The sequence below is a fragment of the Lagopus leucura genome, unplaced genomic scaffold (assembly GCF_019238085.1).
Source record: "Lagopus leucura isolate 7727_CA_CO unplaced genomic scaffold, USGS_WTPT01 Super-Scaffold_100002, whole genome shotgun sequence".
NCBI classification, from domain to species: Eukaryota; Metazoa; Chordata; class Aves; order Galliformes; family Phasianidae; genus Lagopus; species Lagopus leucura.
Window position 1 is genome coordinate 63938011 of NW_024962263.1, and position 26017 is coordinate 63964027.

At 39.0% G+C, this 26017-nt stretch overlaps 1 protein-coding gene across 2 annotated transcripts; it reads right to left on the minus strand.

Moving 5' to 3' along the window:
- Nucleotides 1-989: 989 nt before the first annotated feature.
- SNX16 (sorting nexin 16) lies at nucleotides 990-24696 on the minus strand. Of its 2 annotated transcripts, XM_042870191.1 has the most exons (9): nucleotides 24644-24666; nucleotides 24241-24363; nucleotides 20003-20469; nucleotides 15568-15654; nucleotides 10394-10542; nucleotides 8273-8342; nucleotides 5085-5221; nucleotides 2849-2965; nucleotides 990-2549 (listed from the first exon to the last, which is right to left on the minus strand). In XM_042870191.1, the coding sequence occupies exons 3-9, from the start codon at nucleotides 20372-20374 to the stop codon at nucleotides 2438-2440; spliced, it is 1044 nt and encodes a 347-aa protein (XP_042726125.1). In that variant the 5' UTR covers nucleotides 20375-20469; nucleotides 24241-24363; nucleotides 24644-24666; the 3' UTR covers nucleotides 990-2437. The 2 variants fall into 2 exon arrangements, with proteins under 2 accessions (XP_042726125.1, XP_042726124.1); XM_042870190.1 differs by lacking the exon at nucleotides 24241-24363 and having other exon boundaries at nucleotides 24644-24696.
- Between the last annotated feature and the right edge of the window lie 1321 nt (nucleotides 24697-26017).

Here is a 26017-nt window from a genome sequence, read left to right on the forward strand (position 1 = left end):
AACAAAATTCACAGTGCTTTGCCCTCTCCTGACTAAACTCTAAGATGTTTATACTGCTTTATTCAGAGTGACAAGCTGTGCAGATCCACTTGCAGTACTTCAGAACTTCCTAGTGCGTAATCGTCAAGAGTCTCTTCAGGACTTTTGAAATATTCATAGTTAGAAGCTAACACTGAATATACACAGTTCAATCAACTTCTCAAACACACAATGAGCGTCTCCCAGGATTCAGGCAGACTGCTGAAAAGATCAGCTCCTGTTGTATTTTAATGTTCAAAAGGAGTGCCCTAAGTTGCGCTGGTGAGGCCTCACCTGGAGTACTGCATCCAGATGTGGAGTTCTCAGTACAGGAGAGACATGGACCTGGTGGGGAACATCCAGAGAAGGGCCACAAAACTGATCCAAGGGATGGAACACCTCTCCTCTGAGAACAGGCTCAGAGAGCTGGGGCTGTTCAGCCTAGAGAAAAAAAAAGGCTGTGAGGTGACCTGATAGTGGCCCTTCAGTATCTAAAGGGGAGCTACAGGAAAGAAGGGAACAGACTCTTCAGCAGATAGAACAAGGGGAAATGGCTTCAAGCTCAAAGAGGGTAGATTTTGGATATAAGGAAAAAATCTTTTACAGTGAGGGTGCTGAGGCACTGGAACAGGTTGCTCAGAGGTGTGGTTGATGCCTCATCCCTGGAGACTTTCAAGGTGAGGCTGGATAAGGCCCTGGGCAACCTGATCTAGCTGGGTGTTCCTATTCATTGCAGGGGAGTTGGACTACATGACCTTTAAAGGTCCCTTCCAACTGTACAGATTCTAAGATTCTATGATTCTGTAAGTCTTTTGGTGTGTTGTTACAACATTCTCATTTGTTTTTATGCAGAGGTCAGACCAACAGCTGAAAACCTGTAGTAAGTAATTTGTCTCTTTCTAGAAGCATTTTTATCCTTTTGCTAGACAAGATACTATACACTTTTTCTACAATAGAAAAGAGAAGACAGGTGTTTTGACCATAGTTTTATTCCACCAGGAAGGTTTATACAGTTCTGCATAAAGGTCATTGTATGCACAGCCTGAAGTACAAAGCTCCCTTTGAAAACTCCAGCACAAAGACACTGCATGTTAACGACATTAAACAACGATGTGGGTGGTATAGGGGAAAAAAAGAAATTAAAACAAAACAGCATTCTTTCTATTGGAAAAGCAGAATAAAACAAGGCACTTTCAGTAAATAAGTGAAGAAAAGAAACAAGCTGTATCAAATATTCCACAAAGCTGACCCAGAGCACTGTAACAAAATTCTGCAGTAATGAACAAGTAAAATACAAAAAGGCACTACATAATCCTCTCCCTGTGACTCCTTTCTCAACCAATTAGCCAACTGAACTTGGCACAATGGAGTCTTAGTTATAAAGTGCATCTCCTGTCTCAATAGGTTTTGAAAAATAGGCTATAGAACATACGTAGCAATATTCCCACATGTACAATACATTGAAACAAAAATACATTGCAACTAGATTCAATCTAGTTATGAATTGTGCAGAAAAAAATATGGCTTCTTTACAGTCTTTCAGTTATCTCCATATAATCTGAAATATTTTTAAGCAAACATGAATGCATTAGCAAGATGATAAGAGGTAGTGTTCCAAGTAAAAGGCAAAGTTGCTGATTTTATTGTTACATGGGTAACGTAGCAAAAGTATCCCAGGTTTTAAAAGCAGCATTATCCAACTAAAAGTATTGTAATATGCCATCTGGGAATGAAAATACACAGTGTTTCGGGGGTCTCATCTTAGTTCCTTCAGCAAAAATGACCATTTCTTTAACATTACCTAAAAAATGTTACATTACAATGGTGTTTCGTAAGTATTTTTCTCCTGGTACTGTACATTTTCCTATTGCATTGCGTTAAAACTTCCAGACAAATATTCTCCAACTTCAGAATTTAAAAACAACATATGCTACACTCTTATTAAACGTAAGATGAGTCCATTTTTATTCGGTTGTTCATCAATTTATGGCTATAAGAACATGAAGACACAAATACCAAACTGAAGAACACATCAAATGTGTCACGTCAGTGGCACCATTCCGATGTGGCACAGTAAACCGTGTCACGTTTAAGAAGCTGAATGCCTTTGGTGACTTAAAGTTGTTGTCACTCTGCTAGGAAAGTCAGCCAAATTGTCGATGTGTACTATCTAAGTTTTAGCTGATCTTAGCCCTTATTAGACTTTAAATATATTAAATATATAAAGGCTAAATAAAAACTGAAATGAAAGCAGCACTGGATATATTTCTTATGTTAACAATTTGTAAGGATTTATGTAAACATTCGATATGTGCATTCTTGCTCTTGGCTATAAATTCCTTACAACTTCTGTATGCCCCTACCCACAAAACGTGTCCCAAACAGGAAATTCTCCTAGACAACAGCAGCTGCTGCTGATCTATTCTTCTTCATCAGCAGTATATGCTACTTCAGCAACTTCAATTTCTGGTACAGAATTTTCAGGCAAAGAGCCACTCCAGCACGCCGCGTGATGGTTCTGTTTATCTGAGCTGCAACAACAGATCAATAAGCTTTGTCAAATGGAAACTAATATGATTCTCTGTAGTCACGTTATGCCCACAAACCACCAAGCACTTACAAAGCTTGTTGAGTAAATGATAAGTTAGACATCTAAAATGAGCTATCCTGAGGGCCTTTATGAAACATGGGAAAGCTACATAGAGGTGCAATAAGGCCCTGAATTTCTCAGCTGTGCAGAGTTGATGTCAGACCAAACATTTGAAAACATACTTCAAGAAAATTAAAAATATATTTTAAAACATATTTTAAGTAAAATAATAGTATTTACCAGCTGTCCTCACCCAGGGTACCCTGGTCTGCTTCTACTGCAGAAGACTCCACCTCACCACTGCACTCACTTTCTTCTCCTGACATCTGACGAATCATTTTTCCTGAAGATAAATCCCTACAAGTAAGAATGAAGCATCATCAACCTGTTTATAATAAATATTAATCAGGGAAAAACAGTTTGTTTCATTTTAAACTTACTGGTTCCTGGGAACATATAAATCTGACTCATAACATGCTCCATATTCTTTCATAGTACAGAGATGCAGGACTTGGCACTGGATAGCTATTCAAACAGGTTAAACTAATTTCAATCCTCTTGTTGCATCATCATTTTGTAGCTGTATAAAATAATCTAAGTCCTGGAGAAGCAATTGTGACTTTAGATATGAAATTAGAAGGAGATGATCCAGGCCACATCCATCTTGTTTAACGGCAGAGGATCACTGTAAATTGCTAGATGCAAGTTGATCAGAGCAATACATTCTCCATTAAAGAGACAGGTAGTAATTTTTTCCCCTTACAGCAAGGCAAGATGGTGATCCAATTAGCCTGGTTAAAAGTCAAACTGTGGTTGTATGGAATTGCCTAAAGAAACTACATTTGTTTCCAAAGTATTTCTGTGTGCAGAAAACATACATAAATTTAGGGTTGAAATCTGTCACTTGAATCAGAAAGGCTTGTGAATGATTTTGGGCTGAAGAGAATTCTACTATATTCATGTCATTTTAAAGTTCCTTTAATTACTGTTATTTCTATAGTGTTAACATTAATTTTAAGTAGCACCTCAGTATTGCTCATCGAATCTAATGAATTATTGGCCTACCTTGAGCCAAATCCAGGATGGTAAGTAACGATCTACAAGTCTAATATTTTATCCAATTGTTCACCTCCTACTTCACAAACGTTTTAGGTACCTGACTTTGGGAGTGTAAGGATAGAAAATGCCTAACTGTTGTTGGTCTATTAAATCAAAATTCCACTTCACAAGACATCAGTAACATCACACAACATCCCCATCAGGCAAACAGTATTTCTTAAAGTTACCGCATTACTTGGTAACTCCACAACCAAAAATCACAGGAGTTATCTTCAATTAAGATTTCCGCTACTACTTGGCTGACTTTCAAAAGCCTTACACAGGGTCTTGAAAACAGACAGGGTATGTCTGTGTTAAAAATGAAATAAAAAAAAAAAATCTATATTTAGGGAATGCACTGAAGAATCGTTACTTGTGCCTTCTGGTTTTATTTTTAGTCTTACAGAATTTCTTCCCATGCTGTTTCAGCCAAATACAAGCTATTTAATTTTCATTAGTTACTTCAGTGCTTATGGCAGTAGTAAGTCATAATTTTCTTGAAAAACAGGAAAGACATCTTTCAAACATAGTTCATTGCCTCCAGGAGTAGTATTACAAACTGAATATAGTATTTGGGTCAGAATTCTCAACAAACCACAGCAAGTCCACTCAAATAGTTTTCTAAATCTAGTCCACAAAATACGTATTAAAAAATGTATTTAATTGTTAGTCAGCTTGGATATACTAGAATCAACAAAACCAAGCAGTATTAAAGTAACTTCTTACGGGTCTGTGGGGATGTATTATTTCCAAAGGAAGCCCCACAAAGACACACTCAGTAGCCTAGCAGGATGCTGAATATTATATGAATATACTTCTCTCCTGTTGCAAAATTCAGCAGACAAGTACCATAAAGGCTTACTGTGAAAGTCAACCAAATTTTTTTCTTTAGATTTAAAGGGACAAACTTCAGTGGCACTGAAAAGCTACCTGCAGCAACATTCCAGGCAGTTCAGAACAAAGTTAGAAATTAATATAGACACGATCGCTTGATCGCTCTGTTAAAGCTTTGAGTACAGGAGGAATTTTGTAACTCAAAGCAATTCTTCCACTGCTCTCATCTCCACTACAGTATTTCACGTATCCAGCATTTCAAATGCAGAAGAGAACCTTTACCTTATCTTTACCAGATTTCAAGGATTAAGAACCATAAACCCAGAGACTTCAAAAGGACAATACGGGTCAATGCTCTCTGTTATTTGTATGAAATAACAGCCTAACAGCCTTTAGCCAGAGAAATATTACTGAAAATACTGCCTTGTGTACAGTTGTGGGAAAATTGTTTTCAGGAAGACATTTAAAGCCAGTTCTTCCAAACTACCTAGCAAGAATGCTTTCATGTGAAGAAACACCTAACAATCCTATGATTTCTACGTACCTAATTCTTCTTTCAATAGCATCTATATGAAGTTGTTTTTCACTTAGCAATTTCTTCAGTGATTCCACCTCCCTTTGTTTTTCAAGCAGTTCTTTTTGGAGACGGTAATTTGTTTCCTCCAGAGTTTCACAGAAAGCCTAAAAGAGATTTAAGAACATCAATTGAACTTCAGTGGAACGCCTTTATTGATTCTTCTTTTAGAAATCTCCAACTGTAACAGAATCGTATCTGCTTTTCTTTGTACTGATTACCATAAAGAGCTACATATAAAAAAAATAATTAGTTTTTGGTTTACTATTAAACATGTCACTTGGCTTTGAACAGTGAATTTACTGTATTGAACTGCAACATACATGCTTCACTGTATCCTACATGACACAAAACAGAAGTGTTTAGAAAGAGGTTACATGAAACACGAGGTGAAATCCCTGATTCCCTTTGCCTTTCATATAAACTCTGCTTTCACAGGACTTTGAACTCAGTTGCCTAGATCTAAGTATCAAAGAGAGCAGGAACATTCACAAGAAGTGCAGGTTCTTCCATATCCAAGATCAAGTCAGATAGTTATAGTTAGATCCCAAATAGCTGTTACAAGCACAGTAATTGTGAAAATCCTAAGACCAATAGAAACAATTTTGAAGAAGTCTAAGGAAATGCCAAGAGCAGTAAACACCCTCTGACAATACAGGCTGTGTTACTTCTTGTGCCAAGGAGAATATGTGTACAAGGTACACCCTGAGAAATTTGACAGTGAGCAATCCCAAGACTTAACACAAAGAGCTAACATCTAGTGCAATGATCACTGAATGCAGGAAGCGACCCAAGTGCTGGCACAGAGCCTGTTGGTCAATTACTGGTAAAAGCAAGCCTACCAACAGTAATGTGCAATTCTCTTCTAATAATTTACACATTCTTGCCAAATAAGAAGACCGACTTAGGAGGCTATCTTGGATTACATTATATGCAACTAACCACTAATTCACAGGATTCATTGAGTATAAACATTTTATATGAGCTCAGTTAAGAACGCTGCTAAGACTGCATTACTAAAATTTTAAAACATTAGGCTACAAACATTGAAGAACAGGATCTTCTTAATTATCCAATCACATAATAATTACACAATTCAAACACATGCATTGTTATTCCATCCAATTACGATAACATTTCTAATGATTTTTTACAATGAGTTTTGATTTGTTTTATTGACAGACAGCAGATTTTCTCGGATGACAGATATTTAAGACCAATCATCACTTGAGTCACAGCTTTGTTCACATCTGCTAGAGCTGCAAACACGTTACTCACCATTCATCCTTCATGCAGCATTTTACCTAAAACCCTGGCAATCATTTCAGTTGAGCAGTACTCCTGTTCCATCAAGCCAACTGAATAAGTCACAGTGTATTTTGTAAAACCGCTGAGAGCTGCTGTAGTCTAACTGAAAGCCAGCAATTATTTCCTTAAGAATTTTGTTATATTGATTCTATCTATCTTTACAAGCAAATTTCCTTAATCCCAGAAAAACTCAAAATATTCTATAGGTGTTGCGAACACTTTCATTGTTCCATGAGAATGAAAAAAGAAAGCTCAACTTTTAAAAACTCATTTCTAGCTGCAATCTGTTTGTAAGCTCCCTGGAAAAAATAAGTCACTGTTCACAACTGAATAAAGTGAACGTCAGCGTATGTCAAAGGATACCATAACAGCAGAAAGGTGAGCTAAAACTGAGATAAACATACTGGGGAACTGCGTGAGGTATCTCGTTCTGTCAAGAGCTGGACACCTGGAGCCTGGTACAGATTTAATACCAGGTGGGTATGCTCTGTAACCTCTCCAAAGACAACAGGGCTAGGCCAGCTGAAAGACAGATTTCTTCTTCTCTAGACCGTGAAACAAATAACAGCTGGGAAAGGACTTGTGGAAACTACTTCCAAGGTTATGAGAGAAAAAAAAAAAATTGCTGTAGCAAATATTTTGCCTAAAGTTTTGTGATTAATGCATACAGTACAGTTAATTAGTGGATAGCTATTAGAATTGTGGTACTATACCCCTGAAAAGACCTAATCAGGTTCTAATGCGAGAGGTGCCCTGCTCAGACTACATGATCTCAAGATGTTCATTCCAACTTCATCCATTCTGTAATAAGATGTGCTAATGCTATAGAGACCAGGATTTTATGACAGATATATCTGATAAATTTACTAAAATGTTTCACAAATGAAAACACAACAACACACCTATTTTAATAGTTTGCCAAAATTCCTGTGGTAGAAGAATATCCCTGACACTTAACCACTGTATCACAGAGTTGCAAGGGTTGGAAGGGACCTCAAGAGACTGAGTCCAATCCCCCTGCAACAGCAGGTACCCTGCAATTGGTCATACAGATAGGTGTCCAGGTGGGTCTTGAATATCTCCATAGAAGAACACTCCACAACCTCTCCGGGCAACCAGTTCCAGTGCTCCGTCACCTTACTGTAAAGAAGTTCTTCTGCATGCTTGTATGGAACTTCCTACATTCAATTTTTAGGTCACTGCTCCTTGTCCTATTGCTACACACCACTGAGAAGAACCTGGCCTCATCCATTTGCCTCCCATCTCCCTATTTAAAAACATTTATCAGATCCCCTCTCAGTCCTCTCACATTAACACTAATTTCTGCAGTAATAATAATGTACATGTAATTCCAGAACAGGTTGGATATCAGGAAAAACTTCAAAAGAGTGGTCAGGTGCTGGAACGGGTTGCCCAGGGAAGTGCTGGAGTCACCATCCCTGGAGGTGTTCAAGAAATGTTTAAGTGTTGCACTAAGGAATTTCATGGTCAACACTGGTGGCAGGTAAATGTTTAGATAAGATAGTCCTGGAGGTCTTTTCCAACCTTAATGATTCTATGATTCTACATTTTTACATTATCAAGTAAAAAAATATATAAATATATATAAGTTCTAGACACACTTGATACAGCTAAGCATGCTACTGAAATACACACGGAACCCAAACAGAGCGCAGCACACAGCATTAGCATGTATCAACAATCAACAGACTCAAGTTTTAGAAATACATTCATTAGCAAATTTTTGAGAAAGAATGGAAATGAAAATGTTTCATTTGGAACACCCCCAGCAGATTTTACAATATGTTACTGCTTACTGCCTTTTAAAAAAAATATAATATAGTACTTACCCTGCTCTCTTCTAGACTGTCAAAAGGACCTGGAGGGTCATCCAGACAAAGAAATTCTCTCACTGCAATGCTTAACCAAATAAAACAGTGCATTACTTAATGTCCAAAATATACTTAAAGATATAAGGGTGGCATTTCTTTAAGGATGCAAACATGCACCCCTACATTACTCTGAAGTAACTGTTCATTAACATTATTTTGAATGTCTCCCTTGTATGTGTTGCTGAGGAAAATCACCTAAACCAAAACTGAAGAAGCTGCACAAGTACACAAGTTCTGAAACAAAAAGGCAGTACTCCATTTGAATCACCTCTTTTTCCTTCAAATCTTCAGCATATATCCTTATGATATTACACCCAGATTAATAACCAAGTGCCTGCACTGACTACTTACAAATCCTTAAATGATCTCCTGTTGCAATGAATGCAAAAAAGAAAGAAAAAGAAAAATCCAAAGTAATTTCCTGACTCTTCCTCTCATTTAAGAATTCCTGTCTCCATACTTACTTTCACCTCATCAGCCTTTATTCCAATCTGAAAAATTCCTCCTATGATAACGATCCATTCCTTTCTCCACTTAATCTGTGTGATAGAGGTTGTAAAATTTTCCTTTTCTGAGCCCTTTCTACTATATTATATAATTCCATGATGTGCACAGCCTGAATTTGTGCTATTATAACTGCCTCTTCCATATAAATAACACAAGTATCTGTCTACCTAAACCAATGTTATCACTTCAACTAGCTCAAGAAGTGATAGATGGTAACAACTCATTAAATTTGTTAAATGTTTAGAAAAATAACTGCAAACCAAATGAAGCTGTTCAGCCATATAAAGTAATTTTACAAGGAAGAGATTTTTTTTTTCCCCCTGTCCAAATAATTTAATCTGCCTGGCTGAAGTGATTCTTTTTCAACATGATATTCAAATCCATTTTTTAATGGTTGAATTGTTCTTTTCATAAAGATGAAAGTTGTGCTGAATGAACTCACATATGGCTAATGCAGAGGAATTCATTATATGGAAATACTTCTGCTCATTATTTCTCTCAAGCGTCTTCATCCTTGATCACATAATTCAGTTCAGACCCTTAAAAATATTTCTACTTTTCACTAGTGATTTCATTTTGAAGTGTAATAGTAAAATAAAAGAACACGCAGTAATATTTGTGTGTGAGAAAGGAAGTATCCAGAAGAATAAATTTGCAAAAACATTTAATTTACAATCTACTTAGATAAAGGCCATATCCATTTTTTGTTCTCCCTGCTGCTGCTGGCAGATCACTGTCTTTTTATATTGTTTAGAAAACATCTGGAAAGCTGTAGATTCATTTAATATAAGAAACTTGAAGCCAGAGATGGGCACAATTTAAGATCACTGAAAATGTTTTGCTTGTTTTAATGAAATATCAATCTGATGGAATACTCATTTACAGCTTAGCTACGCTCCGACAGCGGGCTTTGACCTCGCTTTCCCCTCTATGTGTTTCTTCATTTATCAAAAAGAAAATGCTGCCCTTAGAGCTACACTTCAAAGAAATCTTTTACATCGTGTAACACAGATAGCTGTTATTTCTTTCCTCCTAAGGCACTTAGCCAGCTGACATCCTTCTCAAGAGGCAGCAATGCACCAGCACACACCACTATGAAAAAGGACAGAAAAGGCAGTGCTGCACAAGAGATCCATGATAAAATTGAACTCTACAGCTGAGTTCCCCTTTCAAGCTTCCTTACGTGGTTAAGGCAGAGATGAACTATATCACTTATAAAGCCTAATGATACTTTTGTTTAGCAGGTTAAGCTTCTTTCTTCCACTCTGTGGTTTATATGGTATTTTCTTCAACACATTAAAATCTGTAGGTGGAGTTCAGTTTGGTCTTTTACTGAATCTTTAATTTTAAATATTACTACATCTAGTTCTTAGTTAATCATGTGCAATTCCCCTCTTCTGCTTATGGTTAAAATGCGATTAATAGGGCACCAAATAATTCACATGATGGCCAAATAAAAAAAAAAAAGTCAACAAAATCCTTTATTTTGTTGCTCAAAGATATACTGCTAGAATTCACAAGAAATTTGAATGCAAAAAACCCTAAACCCACAGGCAAATTCTAATCACATACCAGTTTGCAATATCTTTGTGAGCTACGAGGTTCTGGAGGAATGCCTGTAGTCCCAGCTGTCTATCTTCCAAGAAATCAGGATTATAATTATCCTTGAACCACCGCTTTGGTGGAAGGGCCAACCGAAAGCCTGGAAACATATCTTTTAGCTGAAATGGAAGTGAAAGACAAGTGAAGAAAAACCAAGAAAAAAAATCTTGATGAAATACCAAATCTGATGACAGCATTGACTTTGCTCAGAATTACAGGTTCTTTTTGTCTTCTGAAATGTTCAAGCACTAGGTACATCTTACAACAGTAAGTAAAATCAAATTATAAGTAGTGTAAGTTGAGGACACATTTCTATCACATGCTGCATTGCTTTTGGCAATCAAATGACCTCTTAAATTTACCACACAGGAATAGGATTAAAAAACATTGCTTTGTTATTTGATGTATTTGAAATGGTGAATGCACAAGAACTGTACAAGAAAGAAGCAACAGACGAGTAAGCATTTCAGTGGTGCTTCTAAACTACACAGGGATAGTAACTACTACATAAATATATAAAGCTCACTACAGACCTATGACTGCAACTCATCCTTTTTCAAGGCTAGAAGAATGATGATGCAAACATGGGATACATCTAGTAAAAAATGCTGAATTTTAATATACATGGATGTGGTTCACATCTTATTACCGTCACGCAAAATTTTTGGCTTGCTTAAATATTGATGACGTACATTCAATGTCAGAAAGAAAAAGAATATTTATGTGAATTGAAAAATGAAACACACAAATGAACAGATGCTGAAAATTATATAATGATTGACCTGCCCAAGGGCACTAGTTTATCCATTTTTCTGATACACATTCAGATCAGAAACATTACAGCTTTAACTGAAAGCAATTTCAGGATGTCTTTGCTTAGAAGAGATGCCTAAGGCACAAAAACACAAATCTTGATTCTCATCAAGAGAAAAAGCAAACAGGTTTTTAAAGAAATATCCTCCCTTCAATTGCAAGAAAGGATTTAATCTTTTAAAGACAACATCAAGAACACTTCTGCCAGAGATATACAGGTATATATATCAAACACATTCATATTGGTGATAGGAACTCCAGAATCTGCCTTGAAAACAGTTCAGCATTTCATGCTTCGGTAGCTGCCAGATAATTCTTCAGTGAGCCTCTTGATTCCTCCATGGAAACAATTCTTAACTTTCTGACAGTAAACTTTATATTTTTTAGTTAATTTGCAGGAACTCTTGGAAAAAGTTACAAGGTAGCTCAGTTAAAAAGACATACTGTATTCCAGCTTCAACCTCTCTCTACTGTTACATTTGCACATGTAAGTACCATCTCATAGCACCAGAAGGATGTTTTTGGTTTGACTTGATCACAAATATTGCATTTTCAATTTGAAGCCCATGATAACTACTGATTTCTTCTAGTTTCTTATTTATTGGATTGTCAAAGCCTTGCTCCTTATTTGTGCATTTAAATCTTGAAGCTTTCCTCTCCGCTTACCGAATTTTATCAGAATTTATAGCTTTAAGTTTACCTTTGGTAATCTAAACTTCCTTTATCTCTTACCAAGTTGTCATTAGTACTGCACATATACATACCTTCTAAGCTCTATAACCTCACTTACCTAACAAAATACTGAACATAACTCAAAAACAATAACAAAAGGACTTCCTGTCTTATCCCAGTTGTAGATAAACGTTCACTTCTGGGAAAATTTTTCAAGCAGGTGGATTTCTGCTTACTGACTTCATTTGTCTGGTTATGTAGATCACATCATTTATTTCTAAGGAAGAAGTTTTATTTCTATGCACAAATTACGCCTTCTGTGAATGAACACAGTATGGGAAAGCTAGCACCTGTCAGCAGACCAACTTCCAAAGGCACTGTCCTGAGGCATTCTTTCTTCAACACTACTTGGCTGCACCAGGAAACCCATGGGTCAGACAAGTTCTGCTGAATGTGATTGCTTGCTTGTATTCAGCATTTTTTTTAGATGTCTTTCCCCCACATCATCATGTGATAGCTCATGTATCACATGAGGCAGTATCTCAGGGAAAATTAGTTAACTTGGCCTATTCTTAGCTCAGCAGCTCTGCAGGCAGAGTAATAAATGATGCAATTTTTCCCCACTAAATTTTGGCACGGGAGAGTACTTTTCCCATACTTTTCTAACCCACTAGGTATCCTTAAGAGACAAAAACATACCCATCTAGCCAAATTTCAGTATTTGCTCCTAATCTCTCAAATTCTATTAAATACAACACAGGTTGATTCCCCCCCCCCCACCACAATTAATACTAAAGCAAGAGAGTATTTCTGTCTGACGTATCATTTACTACTTGCTTTGCATAGTTTACACTCAAGTCATGGATTCGTATTCTTCTGCCTCCTCCCCTTACTTCTCGCTGACTCTAATGACTTACAGAAGTTTATCTCTCTCATTCATGGGACCCTGCAACAGTTCACCCTGCACCTCAGCAGTTTTAAAACTTATCTGTTTCACTCATAAAAGGACACTTCATGGTTTTGACCTTCCACTCTGTTTTACTAGCTGCTGTGTACTGAAAGTATTTCAGAAACTAGCAGAAGATATGGCCAAAACATTTTCTAGAATACTATTTTACTTTCCTGTTTCTCTGAGAGATCAGGGCAAAGAATGCTTTCTCAAAGTTCACTAGCTGCTTCTTTCAGTCAGCTGCGTTGCATTCATTCAGCCTTTAATGTTATCTATGTGCGTCTCTATTCTTACCTCTTCTCCATTTCTAGCCACTGCTGAAATTCACCCCTCAGTTTAGTTTGGAGTCATGAATAAGCACATGCCTGACACATACAAGATGAACTGCCCTCTTTTCTTTACCTTGCCTTCCTGAACAGTCATTTCCCTCAGTTAACAGTTCAAACCATGACTCACAGTGACTAATTACTCAAAATTCAGCTGACATTTAATGCCATGCTTCTAATATGGTTGCAGGGAATTAAAAATTTGCTATCAATCTCAAAAAAGATGTTAGCAAAAAGGATTTATAAGATAATGTATTCCTAATGTTACCCATTGATTTGCAGGAGAGAGAGTATAGAAAATCCTGAAAGTATACATGAATGCAATTTCATTTCTACTTGCCTTCAGAGTACAATCAACAAGCAATTGCAAATGTCTTCTGAAACGATGACACCCCATTTATTCTTTGGTTCCTAAGAAATTGTAGCTTTCACATACTAGATCTAGTATATACAATAGTTCTGAAACTTGTAAAGAATGAAGAGAGTAGTAACAAAAGTTGTCTACTTGTATACTTAAGAATTTCAGTCAGTGACACGGAGGAAAAAATCAGGAAGTTCCATTTAAACAAAAATCGTCCTACCCAAAAATTACGCAGGAAGTCACTTTTTAAAGATTTGACTGCAAAGACTAAAGACTTCACTTGTAAAATCTAAATATCCTCCTAAAATGAGGATCCGTGGTGATTTAATTTCTTTTTCCATCTCATAGGCATGCTAAAAGACAAGGCAGTTCTTGGCCTATATGTGACACAGCTCACTAAAATACACACTGTGATGTGACTTGACTTCAAATTGAAACCTCCAGAACACCACCACCATCTTAAAGGGATTCAAGCATTTGCCAATAATCATTTAATTTATGATACAGAATTAATTAAAACACAGAAGTTTCTTCAGGAAAAGTCATAGAGAATCATAGAATGGCCTGGGTTGAAAAGGACCACAATGATCACCCAGTTTCAACCCCCTGCTATGTGGAGGGTCACCAACCACCAGACCAGGCAGCCCAGAGCCACATCCAGCCTGGCCTTAAATGCCTCCAGGGATGGGGCATCCACAACCTCCTTGGGCAACCTGTTCCAGTGCTTCACCACCCTCTGTGTGAAAAACTTCTTCTTAATACCTAACCTAAACCTCCTTGTCCTAGTTTTAAACCATTCCCCTTTGTCCTACCACAGTCCACCCTCATAAGCAGCCCTCCTGTTCCCCATCCTGTTCATATGCTCCCTTCAAGTACTGGAAGGCCACAATGAGGTTTCCCTGGAGCCTTCTCTTCTCCAAGCTAAACAAGCCCAGTTCCCTCAACCTTTCCTCACAGGAGAGGTGCTCCAGCCCTCTGACCATCTTAGCAGCCCTTCTCTGGACCTGCTCCAGGAGCTCCACATCCTTTCTGTACTGGGGGCCCCAGGCCTGGACTAATTTGCATTCAACACTATGCGGTAGTTTCAGCTTCCACTCATGTTCTAAAAGTAACCTGGAATGTTCAAATAAGTAAAACCAAGAACGCAGAGCATGTAAGTTCAAATCCATATTTAGAATTTCAAATGTAATTGTGCATGCGGGTCCAGGTAAGAGAAATGGTGAACTAGAAATTCATCAGTATGAGCCAAACAAAATAACAGTTACAAGTGTTAACATGAAAGAACGTAACAGAAGTAAACGTGTTAAACCTGCAATGAAATTTCATTCTTGGGAGTTGACAGTAAAATAAAGATGAGAGTAATTAGTGATTTTTCTTTGATTTTGTGCTGTAAAGAAATAAGGCTAACTGGAATCGCTAAACATTATTTACCAATTCAAAAATCTTGTGCTTCTTAGACAAACGTATTTTGGTTTTGAATACTATAAAAACACTGTTGATGTCCCAGAACTCCTATTTATCAAGGACCTGTCCTCAGCTTTAGATATCTGATGTAACTGTTTTACAGTTACCCTTTGATATGCTAGAAACAGAAGATTGATCAGCATAACTGGGACTTCCAGTATTTAAAAAGCTTCAGTTTTATCAGTCTGTGTAGAGATTGTTGCACCAAAGAAGAATAAATAATTTACTGGACTGTTCCCGCAAAGGTATGCGAGTATCTAGTTCCATCCCCGCACAGAGGACACAACTATTGAGAGTTAATCATCAGATTGATTAGGAGATTTTCATCAGATTGATTAGGAGTAAAACACGATGTAGTCTAAGAGCCTAAGATGAAAAAATATCATCTTCACACTAGATGTAGCTAATTGGTATACGTAATATTTGCATGCTGTTTTCCATTAAGACAGTATGTATTATGTGCTCTGAAGAAGCAAAGAAAAAAGTGACACAGAGAGAATGAAATGAGGAGTAAGACTGAGGCAAGTTAGCTGAGTATTTCCCAGTGTATACTTCTCACCTTGTCATTGAGCCTGGAGAAGTCAGTGTACCGTCTGAAAACCACCCAACTTTCCTCTGGACTTCTTTTTACCAGTATTTTGTATACCTGGGTGGAAAAACAGGAGTATTAAACAAACATCCAGAACTGAGAATGAATTACTGGCTGGAAGGCTGAGATTATCCTTCATTTCTTAATGAAAAAGGATTAAAAAAAAATAGTTCATTATAAACAGCATAAATAAATTTCAGAACTTAAGGAATGAGTTTCCATAATTGTCAAATACTTTTAACCACCTTCTGTCTGTAAGAATGGGCTTCTGAAATTGCATACGCAATCCTACTCCAGGAGAAAACAAGTCTCACCTATCAAAAGTCATCTGCTTTAACTATTGCTGGATTATAGTTGTAGTTAGTAATCTTGGAGGCCAATCTGCCTTTAAAATGACTGTAATAATCAGTTACTGCATGTTACATTACTTTAAAATGCCTCATGTGACTTGATTCACAAGGAAATTAATGTAGGATAAAATTAGAACGCTGCTTTGGTCTTCTTATCATAGACATCAGCTTTTGTTTTTCCAGGTAGAATGTGACCGCTTCCCCAGGTAACAGCATCAAAATAATTATGCTAGCACTGTAGAACTAAATAAATGAATCCTTAGAATCAGATTTAGCAAAACAGTAGTGCAGTATTACTGTTCCATTTAAAAGCAAATGGATTAAGAAAATAGAGTAAAAAATTAATCAACTTTTAATCAATTTTTAGAAGGGAGATAGATACTCAAAAAAAAGTCAATCACCATAAAACCAAACAGAACTTTAACCAGAAAAACATTAAGTAATAATATTTAAGAAAAAGAAGTTCCCATGTCACAACCTCACTTTTCCCAACACAAAGACTTCAGTTGTAATAGGCTAGCATTCCTAGCTAAGTGTTCTCTAATTAAAAATGATGAAATACAAGTAGGAAAGAGATAATTTTGCAATTGTAATCACAGGTATTTCACTTCTTAAACATTTTCTACTCTGTTATATAATGAAATATTTTATTTTTCTCCTAAGAAGGATGCCCTGGCTAATAATGTCCTGGCTTGGAGTGGACTGCCAAGACAGTGATTGAGTCTCCATCCCCACAGGTACTTAAGAGTTGTGTGGATATGACATTAAGGGACATGACTTAATCAAAGGACTCAGTAGGTCATGTTGGTGGTTGGATGTTGATTTTGACATGATTTTGAAGGTCTTTTCCAACCTACATCATTCTATGTTTCTAATTCTGTTGGTTCTTGTCATAAAGAGTTCTTTCCCTGGACAATCTTTTGTTAAATCATTGTATAAGTGTATTTTTCCTGTTGCAGTCCCAACATGTAATAACCACGAAACTTCCCAACTTCTGTGCAGCAGAAAGGCTTCACTTCTTAAAAAATATTATATTCAACTGCAAAGAGTTACATAAGCTACAGACAACTACAGTAAAAAAAAATAAATAAAAGCAATTTCTAAGCAAGTACTTCTCTTATCTACTTTTAAGCACGGAATTCTACTTTCAAGCAGCAGCACCTGTGGACATTTGCGCCTACAGCAGAAGCAGTATTTTGTTCATGACCAAAGTGCTGCCTGCTTCTAAATGCATTTTGCAAGACATGCCTTCAAAGCAAGTCTTAAAATGTAATTCCTTCTTCCTTTTTCTGTGCTTACCGAAATGTTTCAGCTTTCCTTTCCTAGCAGGATACAAACTTTTATTATATAGAAGTTTGATGAAGCATAACCACTGTATAGAACTGTGAAGACTTACTGCTAGTGCACAGCAAAACAAGCAGCTTTGCTACAGCTTTTCTGATTTATAGGTTGTTCAGCTAAAAGTTCAGCAAGTATACTGCTTATAAACTCATACATTAAAAAAACCCAACAATGAAAGGAATACACCAAACAAACAGTCTGGCCCTGGGTGGCTTCCAAGTAAATAATAGGCAACTGAAAAAAATAACAAGTCAGCTCGTGATCACCCGTTAAAAAAAGAGTTGAAAGAAAAATGTTTGCCAAAGTAAAAAAACCACTTCTTTGAAGCCTCATGATTAATAAATTAGCAGAACACTACAACAAAACCAGCTGCCCTTTCATGTGAAGTTTTTGAGAAAAACTACAAATTATTTCAAAGTTCTTTCTATCCTGAATTCCATACCCTGCAAATACAAAATATTCAATGAAAACATGCCAGCATTAAGCAATAACTCTTCAGCTGATTCAGCACCTCAGATCATTTCCAGCTGACTTAAAAATAAAAAAGGGGGTAACTTGAACATCTCAGGACTGCCAGCACATGCGAGACCAACCGCTCACATGCAGTGATGTCCTCCAGTCTCCCAACAAAAAACAACACTGAAAAACCATAGAGAACACCACCCACCAAAAAGGCCATGATAACAACAAGAAACTTTAACAAACCAATCTCCTCTCACTTGTGGTTTAAATTTCCTCCACTGTCTTCCATTTCATTGATTTTAGCATTACAGAAGCAACCAAAATTTCTAGCACTAATTACTTACTGGTTTTAATACACAATAGCAAGCTTATTTTCAACACGCAACTGAAAACAAAGTTAATTACATGCTTTCAGAAATAACAACACAGCAATGCTAGAGAACTATGGAAGAGCAAAAACACATCCAAGGAATTTAACCTTGAAGAATGTTTCATTTGTTCTGTAGCTCGGGATTCTAGAAACAATGACAACTTTGACTACTTAATTTAAGTGCACCTGATCCAGTGTGAACACTGGACTCTGCCTCAGCATATTTTCAGGTCTAATAGTCAGTTTAACAATACTACCTATTGTTTTAGTTTCGAAGGCACTGTTTTAAAGAAATCTTTTAATCTATATATAGCAAAAATCTGGCTCTTCTCCTATGCTAGATGATTAGAAGCTGAAAAATTTATGTCAAGCCAAGCTATCATCCTCAAATAATTACAAAAGCCATGCTATTCAATTATTTGCCAAAATAACTTGATGATTTTATTACTATTTGAGGTATGAAAGTTACAAGCTTCCACGCATTTCTAATGGCTCTGCTGTTCTCTTTTTTTACTTCTTTGTGACAAATGTTGCTCTCTTGAAGCAACGCAATAAGTAACAATTTCCTTCAGTTCCCCAAGATCTGTCTAACCATCTCAAAGAGATGTTTCAACTGCATCCACAAAAGTGCCTGAATGTATTTACGGCTTGTCAAAAAAAAAAAAAAACAAACAACCTGAATTGACACAGCTACTGTACATCTTGAGAAAAATCAATCCTACCAGTCAAGCTGGTGTCCTGTCATCAGACATCCTATGGGATATCTCCCTCTGATGTTTTCAGCACAGAAAAAATCTCCGCTAGTTAGAAACTAACAACCTAGCAAAACAAGAAGCCGGAAACTATGTATTTGTGCTTGAATGCAAAGAAGATCATGAAATGAAGTTATTCATTTCAAACAGAAGACTAAGTTTTTATATATTTAACTACCCAGAACATCCACAAGTTCACAAGAAATTACAACTTTGCAAGGATTCCTGACTTTTCCAGCAGACATTCTTGATAACTGGAGTAGAATGAACTGCTTCTACTCCAAGTACAGAGTTAAAGAAAATCACAATCACAGGAATTGGAAGAGACCTCAAGAGATCACCGAGTCCAACCCCTAGCTAAAGCATGTAACTTACAGTAGGTTGCACAGATAAGCAACCAGATAGTTCTTGAATATTTCCACAGGAAATATTCTCTCTGGGCAACCAGTTCCAGTGCTCTGTTACCCTTACTGTAAAGAAGTTCTTCCACATGTTTCTATGGAACTTTCTACGTTCAAGTTTTAGACCACTGCTATCCACCACTGAGAAGAGCCTGGGACTCATCCATTTGCTTCCCACCTTCCTATAGCTATTTATGAACATTTATCAGATTCCCTCTCAGCTGCCTTTTCCCCATGCTGAACAGACCCAGGTTACTCAGCCTTTCCTCACACAGGAGATGCTCCAGGCCCTTGATCATCTTTGTGGTCCTCCGTAGGACTCCTCTACAAGGTCATGTTTTTTTGAACTGGGGAGCCTAGAACTGGACAGTAGTCTGTGTGGCCTCACCAGAGCAGAGCTCTTTTATAATGCACCCCAGGATACCATTGGCTTTCCTGGCCACCAGGACACACTGCTGACTCATGGCCAATCTGCTGTCCACCAGGACACCCAGGTCCTTCTCCTCAGAACTCATCTCCAACAGGTCAGCCCCTAACCTGTACTGATGTGCGTTTTTCCACCTGTATAATGGGATCAATATTTTCCTGTCAGGGTGAGGCACTTTGAAGCAAGACTAGTATTTGGAATAGTGCTCCAACATCCCTGCCAGATTAACTAGTGAAAGAGAACACAAACTACAGTCAAAATCTTATCATTACAGAACTAACTATATGATTCCAAAAACTTACAGTGAATTTTGCCCTTTCCTCCATCACTTCATAACCCAGGATAGTAGGTGTGGATGGCCGATCTTCCCAGCTCCTGGAATCTGTATTCTGCTCTATTTCTTCTATGGGCTGCGTACAGTACTCTATTGATGTATCCAGACCTGTAAACTTAGTCCTAACAAGTGGACTGCTACAAGCAGATGACGTAGAACCAGTCTGGTCAGGCATGCTCATCTTTTTAAAACTACCAACTGTAGAATCCTCTGGCTGTCCTTTTGAAGAACTGGAACTTGTTGAGATGCTTCCAAAAGAAGAACGTCTTTGGTTTCTGTTTGTAAAGCTGGATGATGAACTTCCAACAGGAATAGGAACAGGAACATATGGTGTTGCCATCCTTCATGGAAAAAAAACCACCTTGTTTCCAGTCCAAGTGTTTAAGGTTCATTCAGTCTATGGTCCATGATGTCTCTTCTTTTCAAGAACAGTATCTGCAGTAAAGGACAGGAGATATCATTTTAGCTTATTTTTTAAGTGAAAGCAACAGTGAGATACTGCTTTGAAAAAATCTGTATCAGTACTGGGATGGAGCAGCACTGATGGATAAAGGTTCTCAAGAGGCTTTATATAAAACACTGCTTTATCTGTTTAAGAGACTGATACTCAGGGGTTTTCTGCCTTTCACAGCTATTAAAATAGCAGAAAGTGAAAGTACAACTACGAAAGAGAAATCTTTATGATGTCAGAAACTTCCAGCACAAACAGAATTGCTTCTGTAAGACGCCCACAAACCATGCAAGCATGTAATATTCATGACATGAATCAGAGTAAAACACACTAAACAACTTCATTGAAAAAAACATATTTGCACATCATATGTATATTCATTGACATATGATGTATGTGTTTTTAAAGCAACTGTTGCATGTAATCTCACAGGCATTTTTAACAATTAACAAAGTACATTTTCTGTAGCTTCAATTACAGCAGTTAAGTTTTACAAGCATATACCTCAAAAAAAGTGTTGTAACATTAGTTTTCTATTTCAGGAAACTAAAATGGAAGAAAAAAGTTCAAGCAAAGAAGTTGAATCAAAGATTTTATACTGGCCCACAAGAAAAACATTTTAAAGTAGAATTAATATATAGTGTACATACACCTAAGTATTTCTATATAAGCCCTTTTGGCAGTCTCAAACTGCCAAAAGAAGCATCATCATCTCATACCAAAAAAAGTTTCCTTGCAAGATGCAAATGAGATGCTATCTCTTTGGTTTAACAGCTGAGTCACCACCCACTTCACCCAGGAGTACACCAATCACAAAGCTGCAGGCTGCTGTGAAATGGGAAGCTGTCAGCCTGGTTCACATCATAGATGCAATCAGTCATCTACTGAAGCAAACAACAAATGAGTTTTTTTAATTGCTAGGTGATGTGATGTTTTCATTCTTGTTTTACATAAGTATTAGAGAACATCAGAAATAAATGAATACAAACTGAATCGGTATCAACAAGACAGACTGAAAAAAATGCTCCGTGAAAACTTTTGTGTATCTGAAAGCTGAGGGAACGTGATGAAAGGGAGCATTTTCAAACTGGGAGCAACACACAGACATCTCCCTGCCCCACCCTCGGATGCAGCTGGACACTGAGCAGCAACTGAAGGAGCAGAAACGTCAATGTCATAAAACTCTGCTGATTTGCTTTGCTGGCCAGGTGCTTCATTTGAACAATCCAGCAGCTTCTACAGCAGCACAGCTCTGTGCTTCGTGTGACTTCACTCTTCATACCAGACAGCTGATGAAGCAACTCACACCTGTCTTGGAGACAAGTTGTTCTCCTGCAGCTAAACTAAGACACAAATCTGGTCTGCCCACGTGTATCTCAGTAAACAAATCTCACTTCTGCCTCAACAATGATTTTTAAGTGATGTATAAATATCAAAACACAAAACCTTCTCAGGTAGATTACATTCTCTGGAGCTATTAGGTCATATAAAATATTGAACAAAGTAATACCTGGCTGCAGTACATGTTACCAGCATGAGGACTGAAAGCATCTCCTATCCAGTTATGTTTCTAGGAGTTGTGGGGTTAAATCTCTACAAACAGAAGCAGCCAGGTGAGTTGAAGGTTTGCAACAAATCAAAATAATAATGATACTGAATGATACTAAACAATGATATCTAAATAATGATACTAAAGTTATACAGTCTTCTGCTGCATAACTTTGTGAATCTAAACTAGAAGGAAAACAAGTCCACGCTTCAGAGAACCTATAAAATTCAGTCAAGAGTTTTTGGAATTTTGTGAAGGAAAAAGCCTGCACTTTTCAGCATTTTGTCTTTTTTAAAAGACATTTTCACAAGTTACAATGCATGTGAACAGTGCCTTTTCCAGCATGACTCCCTTGTTTACAGCAGGATGCCAGCCAAGAGCTTTTTGGAAATTTGGAACTTACTACTACCCTTAAATGCACATTTGTTACTGAGAGGCTTAACATGAATGGAGCTGTAGTGCAAAGCACCTGGTGCAAAGAATCCAACATCCACACTATATATGCTTCAGCAACTTTTATCTCAGAGTAGCTATAATTTGGTAGCACTGACTGAACGTTTAGAGTCTGCACCTAGGATGCATTTTTTGTTTAAGTTTCTCATGTGCACATAAAGACCATTCCAAACTGTAAGTCAATGCACATTAAACGGTGTTGATCACAGTATTTGCTTCTAAAAGACATTCAAGCTAACACAGTAAAGTTAACATAGCAAACACACCTACAGATATGTAAAAGAAGTGATACCAGCAGTGTCTCACTCATATTCCTCCATCTTTGAAGAGTAACAGAACTGTATTTTTTGAGCAATGGTAGCATCAAGTTGAGTGAGCTAAGGGCATGCCACGCCACTCAAACTGATGTATTTTTTCAAGAAAACAGAGAAAGAAACATACCAAAGATATTAGAACTTATCATACTGATTAATACATAGGTATATGTAAATTCACCTTAAACTACAGAGTTATCGGTCTCCAGACACATAAAATATTTATTTGCTATGAGTTTCACCAGGATTAAAAAGCACATTAATTTGCTCTTCAGAAAGGCTAAATCTTTGAGAGAAAAAGTACAGTGCTGAAATGAGGGTCACAACCTTAGAACTTCAGTCTTTCTGTGTGTCCAGAAGTTCATTGTCAATTCATGTAATAAAAGGAACAGAAAGCAATCTGATAAAACGCTTTTGCACAAGCCAGAAGTGCTCCTTCCTCACATTGGTGAGGGGATGAAGGGAAGATTTAGATGCAGACTGCTACTTTCAAGCATCACAGCAGCCTGGTCTCATGTCACTGTATTAAACCAGCAAAAACATTGCACCACACCAACTTCCAGAACAAACAGATCAGTAGTGACACCTGAAACCAACCACAGCAATTCTTTCTTGTACAAACACTTTACTTTTGAATAAGAAATTTGTTCTCTGCTCAGAAGCCATGCTTGGTTCCCACAGTTTGATTCCCAATTGTACGTTTCAGAAGGAAACAAATAAATAAAGACAACTTCTGCTGGACTGAATTGCTAAACCTGAAACAGGATAAGACAGAGTCCCTGGAATGACAGTGTCACATGCTGCAAGACAGCAGGACACCAACTTACCGGCTATTTGCAACAGGCACCTCCCTTTTTGCAGACATAGGAAACAGGCTGTAATAAAAACACTTTGCAAAGGGTTTGCATCCAATTTGAAGCAACAGCAATTCCAAACCCTTTTATGCTAATGGTTTTTAGGCTCAGGGAGAAACATGTAAGCCATTCGATTCAAGGATAACAGATTATAAACAGAATGATCCTTATTTAACACTTGTAATTGGATTTAGAAGACTTTCAGCTATACAATACTACCTGTGAGCTGGCCGCATTCACAACCCCTCTGCTTGGGCAACAGAGTCAATGTGACCTCCGCTGCTTTGGGTGTAAACGCTATAATGGAACACTTACTTAAGAATCAATGGAAACACTGAAGAAACAACGCTGGATTAGGTTCCCATAATTGTTATTACAACAACAGCGATTTTATGCCCGCTTTTATTCAGCTGCCCGCACGCTGCTGACAAGCTGAAAGCCCCACGCGCAGCACCTGCCATACACTCGCGGTTATCACAGCCCCGGAGTTGCCCAGCACCGCTGAGGAGCCCCCCGCTGCATGCAAGCCAACCGCAGGCAGCCCTCGTCCGCCAACCCAGCACGCGAAGCGCTCAGGCTGCCCACCTTCGAGACGTAAGCGCTCGGGAACGGACCGCAGCACCCACGCGTTCCCTAGGCAGTGACTTCGGTCGCGCCCCGTTCGGCTCGCGGAGCTCTGCCGGGCGGCTTTACGTAATTGAGGACTCGCTGCGGAGGGAAAGCGGCCCCAGGCCACGCGTTAACCCTTCAGAAAGCGGGCCCGGCCGGCGCCGCGGTTCGTCAAACCCACGGCGCAGCGGTAGCGCCGCACGGCCGCGAGGCGCCGCAACCGCCCACGGCGCCCCCCGCCGGCGGGGCGCTCGCAGCCGCCTCGGCTCAGGTGCGCGGGGGCGGCCGTGCCCTGCGCGGCTCCGCGGAACGGCCGAGGGACCCGGCTGTGCACGGCCGCCCCGAACTCTCGCTGCCGGCCGTTCCCGACCCCGCTCACCTGCTCGCCGCCGCGCCCGCTTCCCTCCGCGGCCCCGCAGCTGGGGCTGCCCCTCCCCCTAGACCGGCCCCGCCCCGCCCCTCCGCGCGCGCGGCGCCCAGGGCTGGGGGCGGGGCCTCGGGGCGCTACCTGCGGCTCCGCGGCGGGAAGGACTACACGGACCGGCACGCTTCGCGAGCGGGCGCGGCCTGCGCTTCCGGCAGGCACCGCGGGGCCGCTTCCGGCAGCTCTTGCCGCGGGGCATCTCGGGAGCCGTAGTTCCCCGTCGGCGCGCTGCCCGCTGGGGGCTGTGGTTCCGCCGGGGCCGCTGTTCTTAAAAAGAGACATGCGGGATATTTTGGAGAAAATGAAAACAGCGCAGTTTGTGTCAAAACAGACAAACAAGCTTTTTTTTTTTTTTTTTTTTTTTACATATACTTTATAATTTTTACAAGTTATAAATATGCGACATGTAGAATTTCTGAGCCCCTCTTAGTTTTCATCACAAGGTTGCCACGTGCCTGGCTCTCTGGAACTGCCTTCCCCCCTTCCTTTAAGTCCTTCATTTGGAAGGTATATGAGGACCCTTGTGGACTGTGAGTGCGGGCAGCCTGCTGGCACCATGGCTGTGGCTGCTGTCAGGTGTCTGCCTCACCTTTCAGGATGATGTCACAGAATCATAAAGGTTGGGATAGACCTCAAAGATCATCTAGTCCGACTGTCAACCCATCCCCACCATACCACTAACTGTGTCCCTCAGTGCTACATCTCCATGCTTCTTCAACACTCCAGGGATACTGACTCCATTGTTTCACTGGGCAACCTGTGCCACTGCCTGACCACTCTTTCTGAGAAAAGAAAATTTTCCTACAGTCTAACCTGAAACTAGCCTGGTTCAACTTCAGACCATTCCCTCTTATCCTATTGCTGTTATGTGGGAGAAGAGGCCAACCCCCATGTTACCACAAGCTCCTTTCAGGCAGTTCTAGAGAGTGATAATGTCACCCGAGCCTACTCCAGACTGAATAATCCCAGCTCCCTCAGCCAATCCTCATAAGACCTGTGCTCAAGACAGCTTTGTTGCCCTTCTCTGAACATGCTCCAGGTCTTCAATGTCTTTCTTGTAGTGAGGGGCCCAAAATTGAACACAGTTCAATTTCAATTCAAGGTACAGCCACACCAGTCTAAGCACAGAGGAATGATCCTTGTTTCTGCTGCCTATACTATTTCTGATACAAGCTAGGATGCCACTGTTCTTCTTGGCAACCTGGGCACACACTGCTGGCTCATGTTCAGCCAGCTGTAAACTAATCCAAATCCTTTTCCTCTGTCTAGCCACTCTGCCCCAAGCCTGTAGCATTGCATGAGTTTGTTGTGACCAAAGTGCAGGACCTG